Genomic DNA, 24,413 nt, shown 5'->3' with positions numbered 1-24,413 from the left:
TTCTCTACACCGTTAATCATTCTTGTCTCTCTTTTCTGGACCCTCTCTAATTTCTCCACATCTTTCTTGAACTGTGGTGCCCAGAACTGGACACAATAGTCCAGCTGAGGCCTAACCACCACAGAGAAGAGTGGAAGAATGACTTCTTGTGTCTTGTTCACAACACACCTGTTAATGCATCCCAGAATCATGTTTACTTTTTTTTTTTTTTTTTTTTTGGCAACAGCATCACACTGTTGACTCATACTGTTTCCAAAGTCTAATGGAGGCTGGGTGAGTTGAACAGCCCTCTCTGGATGGGCCGTGTCTGCAGTATGGTCCTGAGCATAGCTATTTATACTGGCCACTAGGGGGTGGGCTGAGACCATCCAATACAATAGTCCAGCTTCAATCCCAGTGTGTGAAAAAGAGGCATGATAGTGGTGTGACAGCTTATTGTACAAGAGGTTTTTATACAGCCACTTGGACTATCAACAAATGAACTAAAAAGCAAGTGCTTAATAGTGGAATTGAGTGTACATTCTACTTGCTGACCAGTCAGAGCCGTGCAGCTACCTCATGCATTCCCTGAGTGACTGCTGGTGCAAGCTCACCCACGAAAATTAATCATCTGATCTCTGAATAGCTGGTCAAGAGACTTTGAAATTCTACAGCGCCACGTACCACGAGTGGTGATTTACACTGGCCTTTTCTCAAGAGCGCGGTTCTACAGGCTTTAATGATTGTCACACACCCTAGTGTGTCCATGCTCATGCCAAATGAACCATTAATTTGTCTGTTACTGCAAATCACATCCACTCAGCTGCAACCCAGGCCAATGTCTGCCCAACAAACATCTTTGACTATTGGTAAGACTGGCTTGGATACAGCATGAATCTTCGTGTCTGGATTTTTTTAAAAGGTCTTCTCCTGATCTGAAGTTTGCTTTCCTTGTGCCAGTGACACCAGCTCACTCAAATGTTCAGGTGAAAAGAAAGAAATTTGTTTTGGGAGGAGGTGACGTAATGGTTATTGATGCGGATCTTGCATTGATTTGGTACCTTTTAATCTAGAAGTATTTTCTAAATTCTTTATTTGTGCTCACTTCAAACTATATATGAAGTTTACGTACTACAGAAATGCAGCTACCTCAAATGGAAAATGCAGGAGCCGTCACCATACAGAAATGCTACTCAATAGTATGGGACAAGAAATGTAAACTTAAGGGGGATTCTAGGCAGAAAAAATAAGCAAATTAATTTGAATTGACTAAGATGCAGGGTCTTAGTCTCTAGATGGCATGTCGGGTGCAGTGAGTGTGTGGGATTGCAAGGTTATTTTAGTGGTCACAGGTAGTTTGGACTTCTATTTTGGGTCTCATCCAAAACACATCACAGTAGCCCAGAATGAGACTTTTTGTGTAGGGGAAACAGTGAATCTATTTGAGGGAAGAGTGCTAGCTACTGAATCTCCAACACCCTTTTCTGTAGCCCCTGGGTTTTCCTAGTAAGTCTCTGTCCAGGAACTGAGCCAATCTGACATTGCGTAGCTGGGGTGGATCATGTAGCCAATAGGAGCAAAGCTTCAGGAAGTATGGCTGTGCTGCTCTTTCACATGGGTGTTTTGTGCTAGTTGATATAGGGACTTTTAAACACATGACCAGCACCTGTTCTTACAGGAAAAATCATAGGCTGATGATGTTTATCTCCACATGAAAGAAGCATCAGACATCAGAGCCAATCTGGAGACAGTGCCTGCAGCGTAGCCAGTCCCTGGCCCCAACATAATGAGTGCAGACGGTCTGTAGTAGGTTTCCTGCTTGTCTACACCTCCTAATTTGCTGGAAGTGTCAGCAGACTGACTCTTATGCCCAGCAACAGCAGCTGTTGAGGAGCTGCTCGGAGTATTCACCCAGGGCTGTTATACGACCTGTTGAATTCCAGGCTTGCTCCTGCCTTGCCTTACTCCAGGTAACCCTTTTTCTGAAACTGGCCCACGATCCTGGGCTCCAACTGCTGACCACTGGCACCTGTTCTAATTACTAGGCCTTGTTCCTGCTCTAACCAAAAGACATGATTGCCCATATCCCAGTCACTGACAATTTAAACAGCCCTAATATAAACAATAAGGGAACCAGATCCGGTATGGTAAGTGGATTCTATAAAGGCCAGTATCTCAGACTGTGATAATGGGACTTCTAAAGACACTGCAGCCCAGAGGGTACAGAATATGATCCTGCAAGCTCAAGTTGCCCTGTCCTCAGCTTTGACTCTCACAAACCCAGGCTTCCAAATGCAATTGTGCAATGCCCTGGAAATTGCCAGCATTTTGTAAATCACATAGTTAGTGATACGTTGGACCAATTTGTGGTCATTTGCATGGACAACAGCCTAATTTTCTTTGAAAGGCAGGTCTCCCAAGTCACTGGTGCGCTGTCTTAAAGATGGCTGTGGCAGAGTCTCTTCATGTGAAGCTAGGGAAAAGTGAGTTTGAGAAGGGACACATTGGCACTTTTGGGATATGTTGTCTCACCCACGAAACTCACCATGGAGACATGTAAGGTGGCAGTAATAGCCAACTGGGTTGCACCCATGGACAGAGATGACTTGTGGCAGCCCTTGGGAGGTGTGCTGCCCTTCCCCTCCCCCCGCAAAAACGTTATTGCTAAATGGTGTGCCCCTTCATACTCCTTCCCTTTTCCTCTGGCAAGGCCTCCCTGCAACCTCTTCCCCCATAGGCACCAATCCCCTATGCCCATAGCCATATGGGGAGGGGGCAGCAATTCCTGAATTTTGCCATTTCTACAGGTGATTTAACCTTTTTGCACTCATCATAGCACTCTTGCAAAGGGACTTCACTTGGTCCACAGAGGCTCGCTTTGCTTTTGATTAACTGAAAAGGTCATGCACTTTAGCATTCAGGCTGATTCACGCAGATCCCATCAAGCAGTACAGGGCAAGGCCTTGGAATATGCTGAAAGTGCAGTATTGTCTTATCATGCAGGCAAGTGAAACTGATCCACCTCTCTGCCTAACACCAGCAGAAGAAAATATACTAATGGGGCAAAGAACAACTCACTCTCAGGGCAGCTTTCAAGAGTCTGTGCCAGCTCCTAGAAGAAGTCCAATTGCCAGTCCAAGTCCTGATGGACCACAAGAACCTGGAATAGTACAGACTGCTAGATGCCTTAACCAATGCCAGATCTGCCAGGTCCTCTTCTCTTGCTTTGACTTTGCACTAACCTGTTGCCCAGGGCCAAGAATGGGGTAGTGGCTGCCCTATCTAGAAAAGGCAAATTTCTCAAACCTAGTGAAGAGGCCTGTCACAATGCTCAAGTAGTCCAGCTTTGTTAACAGGATGATTGATTGACAGTAGTTTGGCATCCTTCACCCTTTCCATGCTCTCTGATGAGCCTATCACAATCTGGATCTGTCAGAGGTGAACCACGCTGCTGTGATGCTTTCTAGAAGATTGTCAGCCCAAAGTAGAGCTCTGAGGATTTTTTGGAAATCTAGCCAGGTACTGACAAGGTAGCGATGCTAGTCTGTTTCAGCAATGAGGAGTCCCATGTCAGCTTAAAAACTAATGCATTTATTTTGGCATAATCTTTTGTGGGTTAGAACCTACTTCACCAAATGCATGAAGTAGAAACTTCAGTTTGGCAGAGATATATAGATATATGCATGCAAAAATTGAAGCGTTACATTACTATGTGGAGGAACAGCACTAAGAAGGTCAACTAAATCAGGGCAGATGTGGCCCGCTCCTAACAATTGATGAGAAGGTGTGAATATGAAAACAGGGAAAATTATTTTTTGTGGTGACCTAGCCTCCTTCTCCCTGCCCTGTCTCTATTCAGGCTCAGTCAGGTCTGCATATGAATTCCAGCTGTGCAGTTTTATGATGAATTCTATTTTTGACAATTCTTTGTTTTGCTGAAGTATGGGCAAGTTTTACAGCTGTTGCTGAGCATTCAGTAAGAGTGAAGTATTCTCTTAGTTTGAGCTCTGAATGGTACTATTCTTGATGTCTGATTTCTGTCCAGCTTTTTTCCAGTCTGGCCATTGTACATGGCAGAGGAGCACTACTAGTTCATGATGGTATATATCACATTAGTGATGTGCAGGTGAACAAGCCCCTGACGGTGTGGCTGATGTGGTTAAGTCCTATGATCGTGTCACTGGGGTAGATAAGTGGACAGAGTTGACAAATGGTTTAGTTGTAGAGATTAATTCCTGAGTTAGTGGGTGTGCTGTGTAGTTGCTGGTGTTTTAGCAGATTACTACAACTTTATACTTATCCTTTGTACTTACAAACTTTGACTCACCCATTAATTTTTTTTAATCTCCCAATAACACTATATTTCCTTTTATTAGCTAATAATACAAATACATGCATTAATAGTTTGCAGGTCTAGTATTTCCTCCCCACATGTAAATAATATGAAATACCAGAATTTGTGCAGACACCATTTCATGTTGTGAAAGAAAACTTCCATAAGTGCATGAAGCACGTCAGGATTTTTAAAAAATGCCAAAATATTATTAGCAATATCTGCCAAGAAAGGAATGTTCTGAAAGACAAAGTGATTAGGGAATTTTCCAACTAACATCAATAAAATTCTATTTCTGGTTTCTGGAATACTGGGCACAGGCAAAGAAAGAATAACTTGTGGGGTGGGGTGAGGCTGGGGCGGAAGGGGTACTGTGAAATCAGGTGGACCAGACCAAAGCCATACTATTTTGGAGTATTGGAGGGGCAGCCGTGTTAGTCTGGATCTGTAACAGCAACAAAGGGTCCTGTGGCACCTTATAGACTAACAGAAAAGTTTTGAGCATGAGCTTTCGTGAGTGAGTCTGTGCTCACGAAAGCTCATGCTCAAAACTTTTCTGTTAGTCTATAAGGTGCCACAGGACCCTTCATTGCTGTTACTATTTTGGAGGCGGCTCCTTTCTGTCAATGAATTTCACACATGCCTGATTTTATCATCTTTCTATATTATTTTGTTAAATGAACAACATCATCCAGATGAGGTTGGAGTTCTGGATCTAGCAAGAGCCATGCAGCTCACATGTGACTCTGACCTGTGGCTCAGACTCCAATGATAGGTCAAGGTTTCCCCCCTTTTAATTCCTCCTTTCACAGCTTCAGCTCCTTCACCTCACAAGCCAGTCACATGTCCTCAGCTTTACTTCCTTTTCCCCAGCTTTCAACCATACCCCTGTTACAGGAGTTCTCTGGCTGACTATGTAACAGTATCAGGGAGGTAGTCGTGTTAGTCTGTATCTTTGAGAACAACAAACAGTCCTGTGGCACCTTATAGACTAACAGATATTTTGGAGCATGAGCTTTTGTGGGCAAAGACCTGCTTCATCAGATGCATGAGGGCGGGCGGCGGGGGTGGTAGTTTCAGAGGGGTATTTAAAGAGTGGGGTCCCATTAAAAGGGCGGGCCAGAGCTGACAAGGTCTATTTGGTCAGGGTGGAAAAGGCCCATTATCAGTAGTATGTATGAAGCAAGGAAAAACAGGTCATATAAGACTGGGTAATGTGGCCCATTGTCAGGCTAATGTGGAGCTGTTAACATGTAGGGCAGAGAAGCTCCTTTTGTAAAGTGCGAGCCACTCCCAGTTTCTGTTTAATCCTTGGTTAATGGAGTCAACTTTGCAAATAAATTGCAGCTCAGAGATTTCTCTCTCCATTTGATTTTTGAAATTTCTTTGTTTCAGGATGGCTACCCTTAAATCTGCTACTGAGTGTCCAGGGAGATTGAAGGGCTCTCCCACAGGCTTCTGTACATTACTGTTCCTGACGACTGATTTATTCTTTTACATAGAGACTGTCCAGTTTGGCCAACGTTGCTTTCGTTGTTGTTATTCCAGTTTCTCTTTTTTGCAAAGAAGGATAACTAGACCCTGGAAATAGGGCTACCAACTGAATTTATATTATACGTATAATTGGAGATCACATCTCCTAGAACTGGAAGGGACCTTGGGAGGTCATCTAGTCCAGTCCTGAGCCCTCTCTGCAGGACCAAGCACCATCCCTGATATCTATTTGACCTAATCCCTTAATAGGCTCTTCAAGGATTGAGCTCAAAACCCTGAGTTTAGCAGGCCAATGCTCAAACCACCGAGCTATCCCTCCCCTGTAAGTATATGGAGATACACATCTCATACAACTGGAAGAGACCTCAGGAGGTCACAGAGTCCATTCCCCTGCCCTCTTGGCAGGGCCAAGGACTAATCCCCCCACAAATAACCCCCTCAAGGATTGCACTCACAAGCCTGGGTTTAGTAGGCCAACGCTCAGACCACTGAGCCATCCCTAATTTGACAACGCCTACTATTTGTGACAGGCTGGAAATAAGATATATTAGCCTACATGGTGAATTTAGTGCTTTTCTTTTGCTGGCAGCTGGGAATGAGTGATGGTGAATGTATTTTTCGAGTATTACATGTTCTTGCATACCTGTTGTAATGGGTAATATAACCCATAAATATTGGGTGCTATATATCAGAAATGTGTTTGCTCAATCAATACATTAATCATCACTATCTTCACATTTAATTAATCGATGGTTCTGTATTAACCAACTGAAATGCAGTAAGAGACAGATTAAATGAATCAGCAGTGGTTTGCTTAGTACAACTATTAGTAATTCCTAATGCCAGAAAATATTTGCGTAATGGCAGTAGATATTGTACAATGTGGTCCTATGTTTTTTTTGGCAGGTGATTTCTTGCAATCAAGTTATTGGTGTGAAAGCACAAGGTGCTGATATGCTGTCAGCAACGGTGTGGTATGTTTGCATAGATTCAGTTTCTATTCTCCTGGTGAAACTGTTTCATGTGGTAAACAAGGCTTCATACATATAGTACAGTCATACCCCGAGATAAGCCCATTCGAGTTATGAGAATTCGACTTTACAAGGAGTTTCATTTAATACCCCTACTTCAGCTTATGAGGCATTTCTTCGCATTTATGAGGACCGAGTTGGAGGCTGGCAGCTATGGGAGGCAAACACGGAGGGGATGGAGTCAGCCGCATTGGTCTTGACGAAGAGGCCGTGCAGGGGGCTGGTGGCACCCTGTGAGAGGGCGGCAGTCTGGTGTGGGGAGGTAGACTCGTCCAAGAACCGGCAGTAGACCATGCCGCTCTGCGAGACGTGGATGCTGGGCGTGCAGCCCATCCTGGTCCCACTGCTGCCGCTCACCCCCAGGCAGCTAGGGGGCTGCCACTGCCTGCCCTGAGTAGCTGTGCCTGGGGCACCGCTCGCCATCTGCGGCGCTCCCTCCCTTTTAGTGCCTGACTCGCCTGCGGCTGCCACCTTGGCTGCCACTGGCGGGTCCTCTCTGCCACGCAGCCCCACATGAGTGAGGCGTTGCTCCTCGCCAGCTGGGGGCCCCCTGTGCCTGCCTAGCTCCCCGTGCAGCCAGCCCCTGGCAGCACCCCCTCCCGCTTAACCTAAGCTGCGCTCAGGCCAGGCTGCCTCCAAGTGCCCTGCTCTGCTCTGCCCTGCCCGCCCCCTTGCACCAGATTTAATGGGATTTGATGTTGTTTTAGCACAAATGGGTGTAAATTTTGGGGCTCAGGATTGCATAAAATTTTTTCCCATTGAAATTCATGGTAATTACATTTTCGACTTACGAGAATTCGCCCTAACAGGGGTTTTTCAGGAACGAATTACCTCGTAAGGTGGGGGAAGACTGTATATCCATTACAATACAAAAATGAGGCCCTAAAATGGGGGACCTCCAATGGCATACGGCTCTGCAATAGCCATATGTAAGAGATCCAGAGTCAGCCTGCTCCTAAAAGTACACAAAATTCTGTTCCTCCTTCTCCATTGAAACTACAGGGAGCTTTTTTCCATTGAACTGAAACACTGAATTCTCAGGCTGCCTCTACACTATGAAATAAAATAGAATTTAAAGGCATCAGCTCAACTTTAAAATGTCACTGTCTTCACTGTAAATGTCATTAGCTTGATTTAGTCTGCCCTAATATATTGATAACAAAATGTCGATATTAACAGATGGGTATAACCTCAGTCTCTAGTTTAAAAAGTTGAATAAAGGTTATTGTGTAAGTGCCATGTCTTTCATTTGAACTTATTAGCCTCCACAAGTGTCTCATATGTACCCCAGAAAGCTACGTGCTGCACACCTGGCTCCCAGCCCTCCACTACTAGTGGGAGCTGGGAAACTGATCATGGCTACTGTGCTGTCAGTCTCCAGGGTCATGCAGCTTAGGGCAGCCAAGAAATTGATCAAGGCTGCTGCGCTGTCAGTTTCCCAGGTTCCGCAGCTTTGTGGGAGCCGGGAAATTGACCAGGGCTGCTGCATTGTCAGGTTCCCAGGTCCCCGAAGCTGCAGGCAACCAGGAAACTGACAGTGCTGTTGCACCTGGCTTCTGGCTCAGAATGAGGGGCTTAGGGAACTGTGGGATAGGTTCCCACAATACACTACTGCAACAGTTGATGTTTCGTGATTTCTGTGTGGAAGCAATATGTCAAATTTGTTGGGAGCCTGTGGGAAATGAGAATAGTAAAAATTGAATTAAAAAATTATGAAACTGATTTTTAATAAATTCAAATTTATCTTGTAGTGCAGATGTAGCCTCCGTCAACATGTTCAGGACCACACAGCAAAGTCGGGGCAGAGCTTGCAAATAGAACTGCAGGATGCTGACTTCCAGGGCCATGCTCTTTTAAGGGAACCACACTGTTATTACAGGTTGAAACTCTCTAATCAGAACGCTCTTGTCCAGCAACATCTGTAAACCAGCATGATTCTAGTTAGCCGGATGGCCACTTATCATGGGCGTGGCTTGAGTTTGTTTACAGCCACCAGTCCTGGCTCTCAGTATTCTGTGCTGTTATTTATCTCAAATTTATTTCAAAATGTCGTCTAAGAGCCCAGTAAGCATTTAAAGTGTTGGTAATGTGCTAGAGAGTACTGACCTCCCATGGGCTGGCAAACTCTCTCATCTGAGACCAGTCAGGTCCCAAGGGTGCTGGACAGGGGAGCTATCAAGGGGCCAGTCCCTCATGATGAAGGCCATGAATTTTCTCTTTGAACAGGGATTATTTTAAAATTGTAGCTGTTCATGTCTGAGTAATCTTATGTGCTCTTTAAGTACTTCCCAAATGAACTCCACTGAAAACATTGAGACTAGAAAAAAGTTAAAAATCAACTCAGTTTAATATTAGGGTGTGCTGACAAACAAGAGTCTCAGTAAGTGTGCATGTGGTCTTTTCATTATAATATTTGCGCCGCCGTCTCTCCTTTTAGCCCCTGATGTTTCTTGACTGGTGTGTCCTGTTGCATCACACTTGGTGCTACTGAGGGCAGAGGCAGTCTCTTAATGTGTTTCAGGAGGTACGTAGTAAATTTTCCCAAGTCCTCAAGAAATGATGTTTACTGAACGTTATTGTAACACAAACCTATTTAGGTGCAATGTATAAAATGTGACAGAAACTCTGGGAGGGAATTGGGAGCAGAAGAGGGCTCCAGGCTGGGGCAGAGTGTTGTGGTGTGGGAGGGATGAAGGCTCTGCGAGTGAGAGTGTGGGTGTGGCTCTGACCTGGAGGTGCTTACCCAAAGGGATGAAATGGAGTGCTCAGGCAAGCCGCTTGCCTGCTCTGGCCCCGGGCAGCTCCCAGAAGTGGCTGACTGCAGTTTTGTCTCTGCAACACTGGCAGATAGCGGGCAGCTGGTCTCCACGAGCTGCCTGCACTGACCCCACAGCTCCCATTCACTGGTTCAGTGCTGGGAGCTGAGGCAGGGCTCTGCCCAGGTACCACACACATGTGCCAGCAGCCATATGGTTCTGGAAGCAGTGTGGGGCCAGGGCAGATAGGCAGCCTTCCTGAGTGCCCTGTTTCCTCACCAGCCTTTTAGTGACAGGAGATTGTGTTTAACTGGCAGAACCTTCAGGATAGACTACTTGATTACAATCCACCAGTTGGTGACCACAGGTTTAGGGTATCCTGTAACAACGAATAACATGTATTATTATATTAGTGTTATTGTAAATCACATGTTCATGTTACATGTGAAGTTATGACTGTCCTCGCTATGACATCCTAATACATGTGTATGACCAGAGAATCTAGCTTAGGTAAATAAATCACACCTGGTCTGTCCTAAACTAAAGAATGTAGGTTTACCTCAGTTTCCACACGAGCAATAAATGATGCCATAGAGCTAAGCCAGCTGTGGTTATCTTGATCCTGAACTCAAGAGACAGACATCAAATGGCACCGCTACCCCAGAGAGACCCAGGAGACTGAATCCCCAGGAGGTCTTCCTGACAGTGGCATAGGCATCTGTTTTAAAGTAGAGGTGCTGAACTGTCCACCTCCACCCCCAGCCAAGAACAGGAACAAGGCCCCAGTGCATGGGGCCAACAGCCATGACCCTGGGCACAGGGCCAGCGGCAGAATCTCATGCAGTTGGAGCTTGAGTCAGGCCCTTCCACCCGTAGTTCCCTTGCCTATACCTTCTGACTTGTCAGACTCAAATGGTCCCTTTAGGGGTATGAGGGACAGAGAAAGATTTTCTTTGTTACTTTAGGAGACAAAGAAAACAAGCTAGTTGATGTCTGTGATCGGTTTTGGCAAGAAAAAAAGCTGGGATTAGTCTATTAGTGTATTTGTCTTTTAGAAGCATATTTTCACTTTATTTTCTTGTAACCCTATCTGCTCTATGTAATCTTAGTGAAGGGTTTGTTTCTAAAAGATAGGTTGGATGTTTTACTGCTTTTGTAGAGCAGTAAACTTAATACTTTCTCTGTCAGGGTCCAGAGAGACAGACTGGTTGTGGCGGTAGGATGATTTGGAGGTAATTTTTGGGCTGGAAGGTACTACATTCAGCCTGCAAAGGCTAACCACATTGGGCAAAGCAAGGGGGAAGCTAGTGGGCTGTGGCAGGCTACTGGGGACAGAGCTCTGGACCCAAAGCTGCACAGCTACAAGACAAAAGGCAAACAGCAATTGAAACCATTGCTGGCCAGGCTGAGCCCCAAAATGTCACAAGTCAGTAAGACACTAATAAATATGCTGCAAATATTAGGCAGTATGTTATTTGTGATACTGTGTCTCAATCACAGTTCTGAATTACGTGCCTTACACAACAGATTGGTCCTTCAATAAACATGAAAAATTCCTTCCCAGAGAAAGACCACTTTACCACTTACTACACTCTAGCAGATTCTCCCCCTTCTGTGATACCAGAAGTAGCCACAAAGAATAAAGCATCTGGATCCATTCATGGGACACCAAATGTAACTTTTGATTCATACACAGGTCAAACTCATGTGGGAGAATTTAAGCCAAAGGTTTTTGTTCCAAGAAGGGTGAATTGCTATTGTTTAAATATTATCTTCTGCCAGAGACCAGGAGGTTGCAATGTAAAATGAAACGGGCAACAAATTAAACACACCTTCCTTTGTGACTGAAATGAAAACACCTTTTGAACGCACTTGGTATTCATCGACTGTAGATGCAGAGCTGATTGCTGAGCTCCGCCCCTCCTTAGTCAGAGCCTATAAATTCTGATGTTTTATTCCACAGAAACCTTCACAAGATGGGTGTCACAATGATCTTCATTTGGATGCTACTGTCAATTTCTGGGACTCTGCCAAGTGCCACAGGTAAAATGCCTACAATTCTTTCAAGGTCATTCTTACAAAAGTGTTTAGACAATTTTCGCTCACTTTCACTGAGTCCACAACTAGAACTCCTAATCACACCAATGGGAGCTTGTGCAAAGATTAAAGGTAGTGTCAATATACAGACATACGGGGTAGCACAGCTCTGTTCTGTTGAAAAAGGTGAGGTAAACAAACTAGTTAAAGGAGCTATTGTTTAAGCCTTTTAATATATACTGGTTAAGATGGTGAAATTAACTTTGCTCCCACCACCTAGTCTTCTGCATGAGTGGCTGGTACCGCAATTAAAATGAAGTCGCTCTATAATGTGTAACTTAATTATTTGTGGCTCCAAATCTTTGTGTTCAGGATGTAAATTAAGGATTGTGGTTTCTCTTGCTAAAATGCATACTTATTTTCAAGTGCTTCAGAAGTAATATTTCAGGTATGCAATGAATCACCCAGCTTATGTTATATTAAATACACTTCAACAAAATGCAGTGATAGAATTGTGCAATATCCTTGTGTTCTTCGGCTAAATGAACTTTACACACCAGTGTTCTAGCATCTTCCTCTTTGTGAGTAATTTTTTTTCTTGTTACCTTTGACTAGCTTGAGTAACATTTTCCAAATTCTTGAACCAATCAATTCAAAACAATCCCATAAAGCTCATGTTCTATAACTTGGACTTTTGTATGGGACCTGGAAACAGGATGGGCAATTTTCATCACTAGTATTGAAGCAGCATTAGAGTTACCGGTGTTAACCTCACACTGTTAATTGAATGAGATTTGTGAAGGGTGAGTGGGCAATAGCTTGTGTTGATCCAATCACTGTATTTATGAATGGTTATAAAGGGGAGTAATGATGTATGAAACCAAAACGTATCCTTAATGTAGGGCAACTTCTTCGGAACAAATATTGAGTCTGGCTCCTTCCCTACTATTAGTAACCTTTGTAATCTACCAGCTATGGGATCTGAACTGCTCCTGTGCTCCCTACTATTGGGATGGCTGATGTGGGACTGGTGGGAGCTCTGGCACCTGTCCCCCCATTGCTATTAGGCAGGCCAGGGCTCTGGCTCCCACCCCTATGGGGGCTCTTTCACCAACTGCTACTCTCTCGTCTGGCAAGATCCTGCCAGACCATGGATATTGCCAGACAAGAAAGTAGCAGATTTCAGAGGTGCAACCTGTGAATCAAAAGAGCTCTGCCTCCCATGACTGTCAGATTGTTCAGTTTTTAATCTGGGAAGAGGCAGGGGAGGATAATGTTGCCCACATCCCTTTGCCCAATTCTGATCATGGACCCCAAAAGAAACTGCTGAGGATGATATTGTGTTGCACTACTACTCACTTCAATAGCCCAACCACTCACAGTTAGGGTCTAAAGTCTAAACTTTTCCCTAGAGTAGTGTGTTCAGTACAGAGTGGGATTCAAATTGCAGAGTTTGGATCTGGATGTGAGTGTACCCCAAGTTTGGTGGGTTTTCAGATTGGTTCATGGTTAGCATTTGCTTTTTATTAGACTGCATTCTGAATGACTAAAATGCCGAAGAATATTTCCTGGTTGCATAACACTGCAGTGGGTATAAAACGGAATTGTTTGCACTTTGGTCTGTTTGAAGAGCTATCAAATCTAAATCCATAAAGTGCTTACCCATTAAAGCATTACCCTGAAACATTAGGGAGCAGTGCAAACAACAAAACCTCAATAGAAACATCTACTTTTTAGGTGCCTGTTACCAGAGGAAATCTGACTGGATTGTCAAGATTCAGAGCAGGAGTAGCTGTGGTGGTCTGTAGTTTCACAAACAAGCAGTCCTGTAGCACCTTAATGACTAACAAATTTATGTATTAGGTAATGAGCTTTCATGGGTAAGACCCACTTCATTGGATTTTTTTGGGTAAGACCCACTTTCCTCAGATCCTGAAGAGATGAGATCATAGAATTCCTGACTTGTTCAAAAGTTCCAGCACCATCAAAGATGGAAAATGCCTGGTCTGATCACTGAATGGTGTTCCCACTATTTTTATATGACCACAACTAAAGTGCATTTCTAGGAGACTGTGAATATTTGATCCCTGCAAAATCACTGTTTGCTAATAAAACAATGTGCTTGTTGATGAAGTACTTTGGGACCACCCCCACTTCCCTCCCAAAGTACACTTTGTACAACTTATTCATAGTATTAACAACATTGTGTTGTTGTTTTAATATTCACCACAGAATGATTCAATATTTGCCAGTTTAATTCAATAAATCTCTTTTTTTATATGACACCGCTACCAGCAGTATTTTAGCTGTATCGTGCTGTATCCCTATTCCATGTCCCTTATAAACAAGATCTGATTCTGATCTCACATACTGACTTTAGACCAATAAAGCCAGTTGAGCTTAGTGTGTTCCTCACTTTTCAGGCCCTTTGGAGAGACAGATTATGTAGTTTAAAGATAGGCTGAAGAAGCAGCCAAGGAACAAGAATGTCATTAGCTAATATGTTCTTAGTCTTTTTGAAATTGTTTTTCTTGCCGATACTTGATTTAACATTATAGCCATTCAAGTTATTTTTGAACATGTTTGGGAGATAAATGGCTGAATTGATAATAAGGTCCCTAGATCAGTTGATTTTTCAAAGAAAAACTCATGCTCACTGAAAAGAGAATTGTCCTGTGTGGGAGGGTTTATTTGGATCAAGTGTCTTTCATGGATTTAAAAGATTTAGCACCACCTTGTGAACATGTATATTTATTGAACCTCTCGAGTTCAGTGCTGTTTCGTCCAGTAAAATCTGTAATCCAGCATGATATTAGTTAGTTGGATGATCATTTATCATGGGTGTGGCAAAGTTTGCAGTGGTCTCATAAAGTTATTTACAGCCATCAGTCCCGGCTTTCAGTGTTCTGTGCTGTTATTTAGCTGTGATTTACCCAAATGTCTTCTAAGAGCCCAATAAGCCGTACAAGTGTTCATACTGCTGCTAGACAATATTGATCTCCTGTCATTCAGCAGATTCTCTCATTCAGCACTGGTCAGGTCCCCAGGATGCTGGACTAGAGAGGTTCAGCCTGTATACTTAAAATGCATTGTAAGCTATCCTGCAGAACTGGAGATATCAGCTAAGATCAGATATAACACGTTGGTTTAACAAGCAATGGGGGGAGGAAAGGATTAAGCTAAGTGCTAAGCTTTGTAAGCTATCTATATGAACACTTAGGTCACAAAGCCACACTTTTGATTGCAAGATATGAATAATTTGGAAATATGAATAGGTCCCTATCAAATTCATGGTCTGCTTTGGTCAATTTCATGGTAATCGGATTTGACAAAAATCATAACTTTCATGATTTCAGCTATTTAAACCTGAAAGTTCATGCTGTGATAATATTAGGAGTCCTGACCCAAAAAGGTGTTTAGGGAGGGTTTTTCTAGGTTATTGTAGGGGGCGTTGCAGTACATGTGCCCTTATTTCTGCCCTGCTCCTAGCAGTGATGCTACCTTCAGAGCTGCGCAGCTCAAGAGTGGTGGTTGCTGGCTGAGAGCCCAGCTCTGATGGCCGAACTGCTGCCAGCAATAGCACTGAAATAAGGATGGCAAGGTATGCTATTGAGAACAACAAGAAGACCTGTGGCACCTTATGGACTAACAGGTGTCTGTTAGTCTATAAGGTGCTACAGGACTACTTGTTCTCAACGCTACAGACTAACACGGCTACCTCTCTGATACTTGTCACCATGCAAGGTATGCTATTGGCACTCTTATTTCTCCACTGCTGCCTGCTGTACTGGGCCCTCAGTTAGCAGCCCCCACTCTCTGGCTGCCCAGCTCTGAAGACAGCCACGCAGAAATAAAGGGTGCCATGATACAGTATTGCCACCCCTGCTTCTTTGCTGTTATTGGCAAGGCATCCAAGTTCCTGCTTCCCATTAAGGCTCACACAATGACCCCAGGCCACAGTTGGGAGAGCTATCTTTCCCCAAGAGGACACAGCTGAGGAGAAGGTGCTCCTCCCACTGGCCTCAGCAGGTGCCCCAGGTGGGTCAAGGGAGATCCCTCACAGCTGGGGCAGCAGCTAGTACAGCAGGTCCAACTTCTAGGCAGGGGTACCTCAGGCCTCTGTGTGCCAGGAAGCCTCATGCCCTGCCCTTCCCCCCAGGGCCAGACCTGCTGGCTGCTTGTGGGGCACAGTGTAATGCCGCAGGAAAGGCAGGCACCAGGTAGCCTGCCTTAGCTCTGCAGACCAGGAGCTGCCCATGTGAGTCTGAGCCCCAGGCCCCATCCCACCTTGGTGCCCCCAGACTGGAGCCACATTCTGCACTCCAAACTGCCCATTCCCTACCCCAAAGCCTGCATGCCCAGCCCAGTGCCTTTACTCCTTCCTGCACCCCAGTGTCTAGCCCTGAGCCCTCCCCAGCCCTGGAGCCCTCTCTTGCATCCCAAACCCCTTATGTCCAGCCCGCCTTTGATCCCTAACCCCCTCCTGCACCTCACCTCTAAATGTTCTTCTTTGAATCAATTCCCATTTCTCAATTTGGACAATTGAGAGTAGCTCATCACGTTCTAAATTGGGTGCTCTAAAACTAGCCATTCTAAGAAGCATAAATTTAAGGTGTAGAAAAATTGCTTCTCTAAATTTGTCTTCTGTAGACATGACCAATTTACAGGTAGGTTGGCAAAGTCACATATTATTCTCCCTTTTTCTAATTCAGTTGCCTCTCTTATCTCCCTCAACATGATTTCCCCCACTCTGGGGTCCAGCAGTATGATGCAACTATTATATTGGTGTACCTAGGCATCCGAATTTGCACCCATGATAATTCTGATCTATGACCTGCTCAGAAATTTGATCTCATTACATTCTACAGGCTATTTTAGAAAGGGTGCTACCAGGTAACGCTAAGGCCTTGTCTGTCCTTCCTGTACCATATCCATGGATCTGTGTCAACCCACCTGGCTTCAGTGATATCTGTCAAGTCCAAATCCTCTCTCATAGACACACGTCCTATTTTACCTCTTTCAGCTTTTAGGCTTCTTGCACAAGGACATTTATTTCTGTGATGTTTATTTTTGTTTGCCTCTTTCTGTTGAACTCCATTATCAAAAGCCCTGTTATTTGCGTAGGGCTTTTCCATGATATTGCAGCCAGTTCCATCTCCTGTTCAACTGCACTTCATTCACAGTTTTTTGCAGCCAGATGCAGAATTGTGCTTGTACTGTTCACATCACTGGCAGATTTGTGCTTGTCTGAGCTGAGCTTTCCCCTGCACTCAGAAATGTTCCTGCTCATTAAGGGATTACTAGGTACATTTAGTCACTCCCTTGCATTGTGGGGGGTGCAGGGCCAATACGGGGTCCTAGGTGTCTCTGCTTCAGAGATGCAACATCTTTTGCTTGATTGCACACAAAGTACGTGCCTACTGCCATTGGGATGCAGATGACTGAATAACCCAAAAACAGAGAAGTAGCCATGTTAGTCTGTATCTTCAAGAACAACAAGAAGTCCTGTGGCACCTTTATAGACTAACAGATATTTTGGAACATTAGCTTTCGTGGGGCAAAGACCCACAAAAGTTAATGCTCCAAAATATGTTAGTCTATAAATTGCCACAGGACTTCTTGAATAACCCATAGGCACTGTTTGCTCCTGGGTGTAAAATCTTTACTTTATTATTTACTTCAGGGGTCAACCACCTTCCAGATAGAGTGCAGAAATTTCACCTTTTGACCTCTATGTATGGGCCTATGCCAGTGACACTTTTTAAAGTCACTAATAATCCTATTTACAACAGATTCATTAATAAATAAATAAAGATGCAGAGCTTTAACGTTTAGGTGGTAGCTGGCAGCATTAGCTGGTCTTTGTTAATCCATAGGTAGCATGGCTCTGAGCAAGCTCCTGGCTGTATGGGGGAGGAGGGGTGGGGCTGAGCTTCCACCTTGTATGCTGATGAAAATCAGCTTGCATGCCACTCTTGGCATGCGTGCTGGGGGTTGCTGACCCCTGAACTAGTGCTCTATTAGATATAGAGGAACTAATATAACCCAGGAGGTTCCAAAAAGCAGCACGTTATCTGCAGCTTGTTCACAGCTGAATCCATCTGAGTGCCCTTCCTGCCAGTTACCATTAGTATGTGCTCATTTGATCCAGGACCAGAACATGTTTTCTTGAGATATATGGACTCTAAAGGAATTGAATCCTTTATGTAGAAACACCCTTATTGGTATTGTAAATTCACAAATGCAATCACAATGAAGAGGGTGCTCATGTAAGGAGATCAGGTACTTTCTTTTCATAGTGTCCTAATGTTCTCATTCACCTGGGGGTGGGGTGCAGGGGACAGGTCATGTTGAAGACGGAAGAGTAGTCTGCCTGAGTGGCATGATTAAAAAAATGATTATACGAAAAACTACTGAGGAAGCCTGCTATGAACACACGTTTTTAGACAAAATCTTACAATTGACTCTCAAGAGGTTGACTCCACGGTCCCTTTAACTGACTAGATATCTTAGTTGTTATAAACTGGTGTAAGTCCACTCATGCCAATGGTTCTACATTAATTTACATCAGAAGATGAGTGGCCCTTTTGTTTCCTTTGCTATCGGGGTCTTCAGCAAATTATTAAATTGTAAACAAACAACTTACAAGTCATCTTACAACCTTGATTAATTACTAAATAGAAATCCAAGACAAGCAAAACTTCTCAAATCATAGTCCCATGCCAATTTGTGTTAAAAATAATGGCATGGAACTATTTTAGCATCAATAATCATAAAACCAAAAAGTTCACAAGACAGAAACTTACCACACCCCTATAGCTAATAGAAAAATTTGTATGTATTAAGCAGCAAAATGTTGATTCTTGTGTTCTTAATAAAAATTCTCTAATTTTGTCATTTTCTTAAAAGTGACCACTACATCTACTTATGAAACTACCACAACCGTTCCTGACACTACTTCAAGTATGACACCAGACAGAACCACCACTTGTAAGCTCTATTTTTATCCTTAATATTATTAGATCTATTTTATGTTATGTTCACCTACAGAAAATGTAGAATAGAATTAACAGTCATGTTGACTAAAATGTAATTACTATCAGGATCACTTCAGAGGACAAAGCTTAATAATAACTGTTGGCAGAGTGAGTTTGGAAGAATTCACCATGGGAGAGAAATCTGATCTGTGTTTTTGACAAATAAAGAGAAAGAAGCAGGATGTTATATTTCTGTACTCAGATGTAAGATGTGTGGGCACTGTCTCTGCGGTATCACTCGGACTCTTCAGTTAGTACTGGCTTAGCTCTAAATATTGTCACGTGGGTTAAAAATAGAGTAATTAATGCTTAAGGAAGTACCATGAAATGCAGCAAAGTGTCAACTTTAGTTATAGGAACTGTAGATTTTCACAGGAACTGATCCCTGAGGCGGTGTCAGAGGGGCAGGGAATATCTGCAACAGCCTGAATTCAGAGCAGTTCTTGCATGCTATTGTAATCCTGCAGGCGGCAGCTCCTCACAGGAGACAATGTAGTCACAGAACAAGGAGCTGCATTCAGAGTGTGGCGTAAACCTCGTTTTGTGGTACACACAGTGTGAATCCCATACAAATGTCTCTCTAGTCCTCTTTCTAGTGCCAAATAACATTGGATGGTGGAACGATGTAGACTTTCTGAATAAATTAGTGCAGTTAAGCTTCTAGGATTATTTTTCTTCCTGGCTTTACTAATAATTGATCTGTTTTTATGGGATTTTGTATTGTATCTGTCTATGGAAAATGTAAAACTGGTATATCCACTAAAACGTGGTCAAGGGCTATGCTCTCCTATGATATTAAGGAGGAGGTGCAGGATCTGGGATGAAGGCTGCGTGGGGAAGGAATGTTGGCATAAGGGATTGGAAAGCAGAAGGGCATGTGGTATCTGGGAGAGAGTTTGAGTGAAGGAGGTGAATGTGACCTGTGGAAGAGGTCTGTGATGCAGGAGTGAGTTCAGGGGTTTGGTCTGTGACCTAGGGCATGAGGGGATTGTGACCTGGAGCAGGGGACTGTTGTGCAGACTCTGGGAGAGGGTATGGAAGTAGGAGAAAGGGCAGATGGTTTGGGTTAAGCAGGGCAAGTGGTGTGGGAGGAAGTGGACTGTGGGCAGGGAGGGTCTGAGGTGCCAGGGGTAGGCTCTGGCCAGAGGCTTACCAAGGTGACTCCCAGCCAGCAGCCCTGCAGGACCTTAGTCAGGCTCTCTGCCGGCTGCAGCCCCAGATAGCTTAAAACTGTTGCCTGCTCCATGCGGCTCTCTGAAGCAGATACCAAGAAAACTCTAGGCTTTGCATGCTTTGTGCCCCCCTAGCAATATCTCTCAACTCCTATTCTCCTGAAACCAGCCAATGGGAAATGAGAGATTTTGCAAGGCGGGGAAGCAGAGTGCGAAGCCTCCTTCTTCCCCAGAAACATATGGAGCCGAGAGCCACATAGAGCAGGAAGCTGTTTAAAGCAGTGGCTGGCTGCTTTGTGCATGAGGGGTCCAGCAGGCTAGCTCAGGTGGCTTGGTGGGCTGGATCCAGCCCATGGGCCATATCTTGCCCACCGCTCATGTAAGTATCAAAACATGGGTTCTAAGGCAATTAAAGAATGGTTTAGAAGGAATGGTGGCATGTGGCTGTGTATCAGCTTTGGGGTAGTAGCAGGGTAGGGGGACCAGTTACATAGACCTGACAGGCATGACCACTGTGTGAAGTTTTCTCTAATTCTCCTTTTAGTGCCCAACAACAGTGTTGGAAAAAAAGCAACAGCAGGTGTTGGAAAGAAATTTTGCTGTCTGAACAAGATAGTGGAGTGATATAGGAAAATAAAAAAAGCTGTCTAGAAGGCTAAGCATTTTTTACTAATATAGTTTGTGCTGTGTGTTTTTTTTCAGTTGTTACATGGGGTGATGGTGAGTGTGTTTGCTACATTATTTTTACATGTGTACTTAATTTAATTTACAATGTTGTACATTTTGCTAACAACTTTCTGTGCTTTGATTGGGAAATGATGGTGGCCCATGAACTGAATTATGACTGAAATGAAATTGAAATTGTAGCCCTGGAAATGGGAAGTTCATTTCATATTTCGGAAGGGTGGTACAGAGTGCTGGAACTCTGTCGCCTACTCATTCACAGAAAGAGCATGAAACCACCTATGGGAGGGTGGGCCAGAGTCAGTATGTTCTTCATTTGGTGGGACATTTTGGGTGAGCCACATTGACTTTTGAATCTTTGGCCTCTCATGAGCTGCTGAGAAAGTTATGTCAGCTGAGATAGGCTAAAGGAGGGGGACTAGCTTGTCAATAATTGGCACTGTATTGCCAATAGGGGACAAATTTTAAGTGAAAAACTGGAAATATTAAAAAGTCCTCATATGAAAATGGACATCTAGTCCAGCAATGCCTTGTTTTATACCTTTCACAGATCTGTCACTAAGACTTGCAAATGGGCCAAACCGCTGTGCAGGTCGTGTTGAAATCTACCACTTTGGAGGCTGGGTAAAAGTTTGCGGTGATTTGTGGGACATGAATGATGCACGAGTTGTGTGCTGGCAACTGGGCTGTGGTGAGCCTGTTGCTGCTCTGAGATACAGCTATTTTGGTGAAAGCTGGGCAGAGCCTTGGATGACTAAAGTGAACTGTTCTGGGTCTGAAGATGTGCTGTGGCATTGCCCTTATGAATACCCATACTCTTCATGTGGTAATTATGGAGATGCTGGTGTCATATGTGCAGGTATGTATTTTCTTTCATTGCATGTCTATGGCTTCTATATTAAGCAAATGAGCTTTATGTTTGTTATAAAAGAGACTAAAGATTGTTTTATGAAACCGTTTTCTTTGAAGTTTTTCTTTCTGTACCTGGCACGTATTTAGGTGAAATTTCCTTAAAATACGTAAGCGGTACTTTAAAGGCAATTTTGTTATCTGTTAAGGGTATATACTGCTGCTGCTGCTGTAGATGATACTGATGAGTAAAATCATGAACTATCTTCTCGGGTATATTTAGGTTAGAAGTTGTATTAGCTGAGTTGGGGTGGACCCAATACAACCTCCATAAAGATCAGTGGGATTTGGTTTGAGTCGGGAGCAGAATAATTTTATTACTAAAGGGTTATCCTACTGATGAATATAATTTTTTGTAAACATGGTTTCATGCTTCTGCTCTCTTGGTTTGCAACATGACACTGTGCAATAGAAATGTCTCAAGTCTCGAATGTCTTCTGTTCCAACATCAACAGGTTCTGGACTAACAGCGCCTCCACAAACAGGTAATTAAAGATTTGTACTTTATCATTTAAATTACAGTTTTGGTCCTCTAGCTGCTGAGCAATCTGGCTCTAATTCAGCAAAACACTGAAGAACAGGCTATAACTAGTGCCCATAAATAGTCCTCTTGAAATCTGTGAGACCACTTATGTGCAAATATATTTTGCTGTACCAAAGCCAGACTGGTCAGTACCTGGCAGAAGAGAATCCATTGGCTGAACTTCACATCTCTAGAATCTGTACTTCAGTATCTCGATGCAATTACAGTGCTCATATATGCCACGTCTAAATGGGCACTTAGCAGAGTTCTGCTGCTGGCAGCACTATGCTAATGAGGTTTCCAGAAATTGCAAATGATTGGCCATTTTCAAACTTGCGCAGCTCATTAGCATAGCTGTGCGAGAATTCACCGTTGGCAGAGGGCAGTGCTGGTGCTACAGAGGCCATGTGGACGTGCCTCTGCCAGCAGCGCCCTGCTAGGCACCTATTTATATGGAGCCATAGTGGACAGAAGCTCTAGCAATAAGTATATAATACAGCCATTTATGAAGTTGTGCTCCTGCTATTATGAATATACGCCAAGAGGCTAGTAGATGCGAGCTCTTAAATGTTTTACTTTCTGGAAAACAGTGTTCCATTTGAAAGGATTGATCTTTATGCTAGGTAGTAAAAATTTGATCTACTTTGGTGTGAACCTTAAAACTGTAGTAAGTATTTCAACAAGTACTTCTCTGGTTATACAGGAAAAAGTTGAAATGGTCTAATTTATAGTTGTGGACATGGAATTTACAAGAAATACACATTGAGATATGTACCTTTTTAGTTGACAATAAATAATAAAAAAGGAGAGATTCTGGGACACCGAAGTCAATATACTTAGGTCTAAAATAATATTTAATCCAGATTATCACATTTAGATTGACGTAGCTCTTCCAAGTCAATGCATGTATAGCATGTGCCATGTAGAATGGATCCTCGACCGTTTTGGACATTCTGCAGATTACCCAGCATAAAGTAGGTGAACAATTTTATAAGACATCTTTAAACTGTAGAAACTATGCAAAATAAAGAAAGAAGGAAACAAACAAATATATTTCTTCACTATATACCCATGTCATTTTGTGTTAAAAGGAAGAAGGAAACTAAGATTTGCTTCATTAATAATCAGAAGAGAGGTTGTGCAAGGCAGCAGTTTAAAATATCAAATGAGAATTTGTATTTACTGAGCAAAAAAAAAAAAAAAAGATTAAAAAACACCTTGCCTGATATTCCCTTTAAAACCAGAAAAGTCTCATAATTTTGCCTTTGGTTTTTTTCAAAAAGAGACGACTACATCCCCTCCTGAGACCACTTCAACTATTACTCCCATGTCAACCACAACAGAGGCAATCACTGGTAAGTTCTGCCTTATCCCAGCTTTACTAATATTTGATCTGTTCTTATGGGATTTTCTATTGTAACTGCCTTTGAAAAATGTAAAACCACCATATCCACAGGAATAAAATCACTAGCATGAAGTTGATTACAAATCACAGCCCAGAGTGCTAATAACTTTGAACAACATGAATTTATGAAGAACATATCCTGGAGGAAAAAGCTCATCAGTGTTTTTGACCAATACAGTAAGTGTAAGAGGGCAGTATGTGTTATATGTGTGGAGTCTAGTAAGATGTCTGATCACAGTCTCAGCCTACATCTACACTTAAAATGGAAGATCAACTGCTCAGGTTCAATCTTCAGACACATCATTTCTCATGTGCACAAAATGGCACATTCTGGGGTCAACGTCGACCCCAGAACTCCTCGCAAGCTGCAAGGATTAAGGAAGGTCAATGGGGGGAGTGTTCTCATGAGCCTTCTGCTGTGAAGAGAGCCATAAAGTTGATGGCTGGAAAGTCGATTTTAGGTACACGATTGGCACACCTAAAGTTGCGTATTAGCTGTCGACCTGCCAGGTGAGTGTAGACGCAGGTTCAGAAATATTCCTTGGACACTTTAGTTAGTATTGGCTTGGGTCTAACAATTATCACATGGATCAAAAGCTGAGTGTAGAATGGTGCAGAAATAATGATGTGCAGGTGTGTCTCAGCATTGGGGGTGTTGCTAACAAGGCCACCAACTGGTGGGGGCAAAGAGGTCAATTGCCTGCGGATTCAGGTGATTTTAAATGGCCCAACAGAAATGGCCGCCACCATCGTCAGCAGGGCAGTTCAGCTAAGGTAAGTGTCCTGCTGACTCTCATTCCAAGATGGTCTTGGAAGGGGCCAGCACCATCCCTGTGGCCTCCATGAGGATGTCTCTGCACACACACAGTCACTGCCCTGAGTATCGATGCCACAGTTCCCATTGATCAGGGACTGCAGCCACAGGGACCTGGCGGGGTAGTACCTGCAGGTAGTGATGCACAAAAAGCTCCTGCTGTCCCTGCCCCTCCTGACCTAGAAGCCACTGATAGTCACTTCCAGGAGGTGCTGGGTATTCCATGTCCCAGCCGAGAG

The 24,413-nt window shown here is 43.5% G+C and overlaps 1 protein-coding gene across 1 annotated transcript in view; it reads left to right on the top strand.

Annotated features, from left to right (window-relative positions):
- Positions 1-24,413, top strand: part of LOC142015815 (scavenger receptor cysteine-rich domain-containing protein DMBT1-like) — a 135,463-nt gene that overhangs the window by 31,863 nt on the left and 79,187 nt on the right. Inside the window, 2 exon segments of the mRNA XM_074999617.1 lie at positions 21,074-21,382; positions 23,239-23,310. Coding sequence (XP_074855718.1) covers positions 21,074-21,382; positions 23,239-23,310 — 381 coding nt within the window.

Source organism: Carettochelys insculpta, chromosome 7, assembly GCF_033958435.1.
Source record: "Carettochelys insculpta isolate YL-2023 chromosome 7, ASM3395843v1, whole genome shotgun sequence".
Taxonomy (NCBI): Eukaryota; Metazoa; Chordata; order Testudines; family Carettochelyidae; genus Carettochelys; species Carettochelys insculpta.
This window is presented reverse-complemented; position numbering and strand designations above follow the sequence as displayed.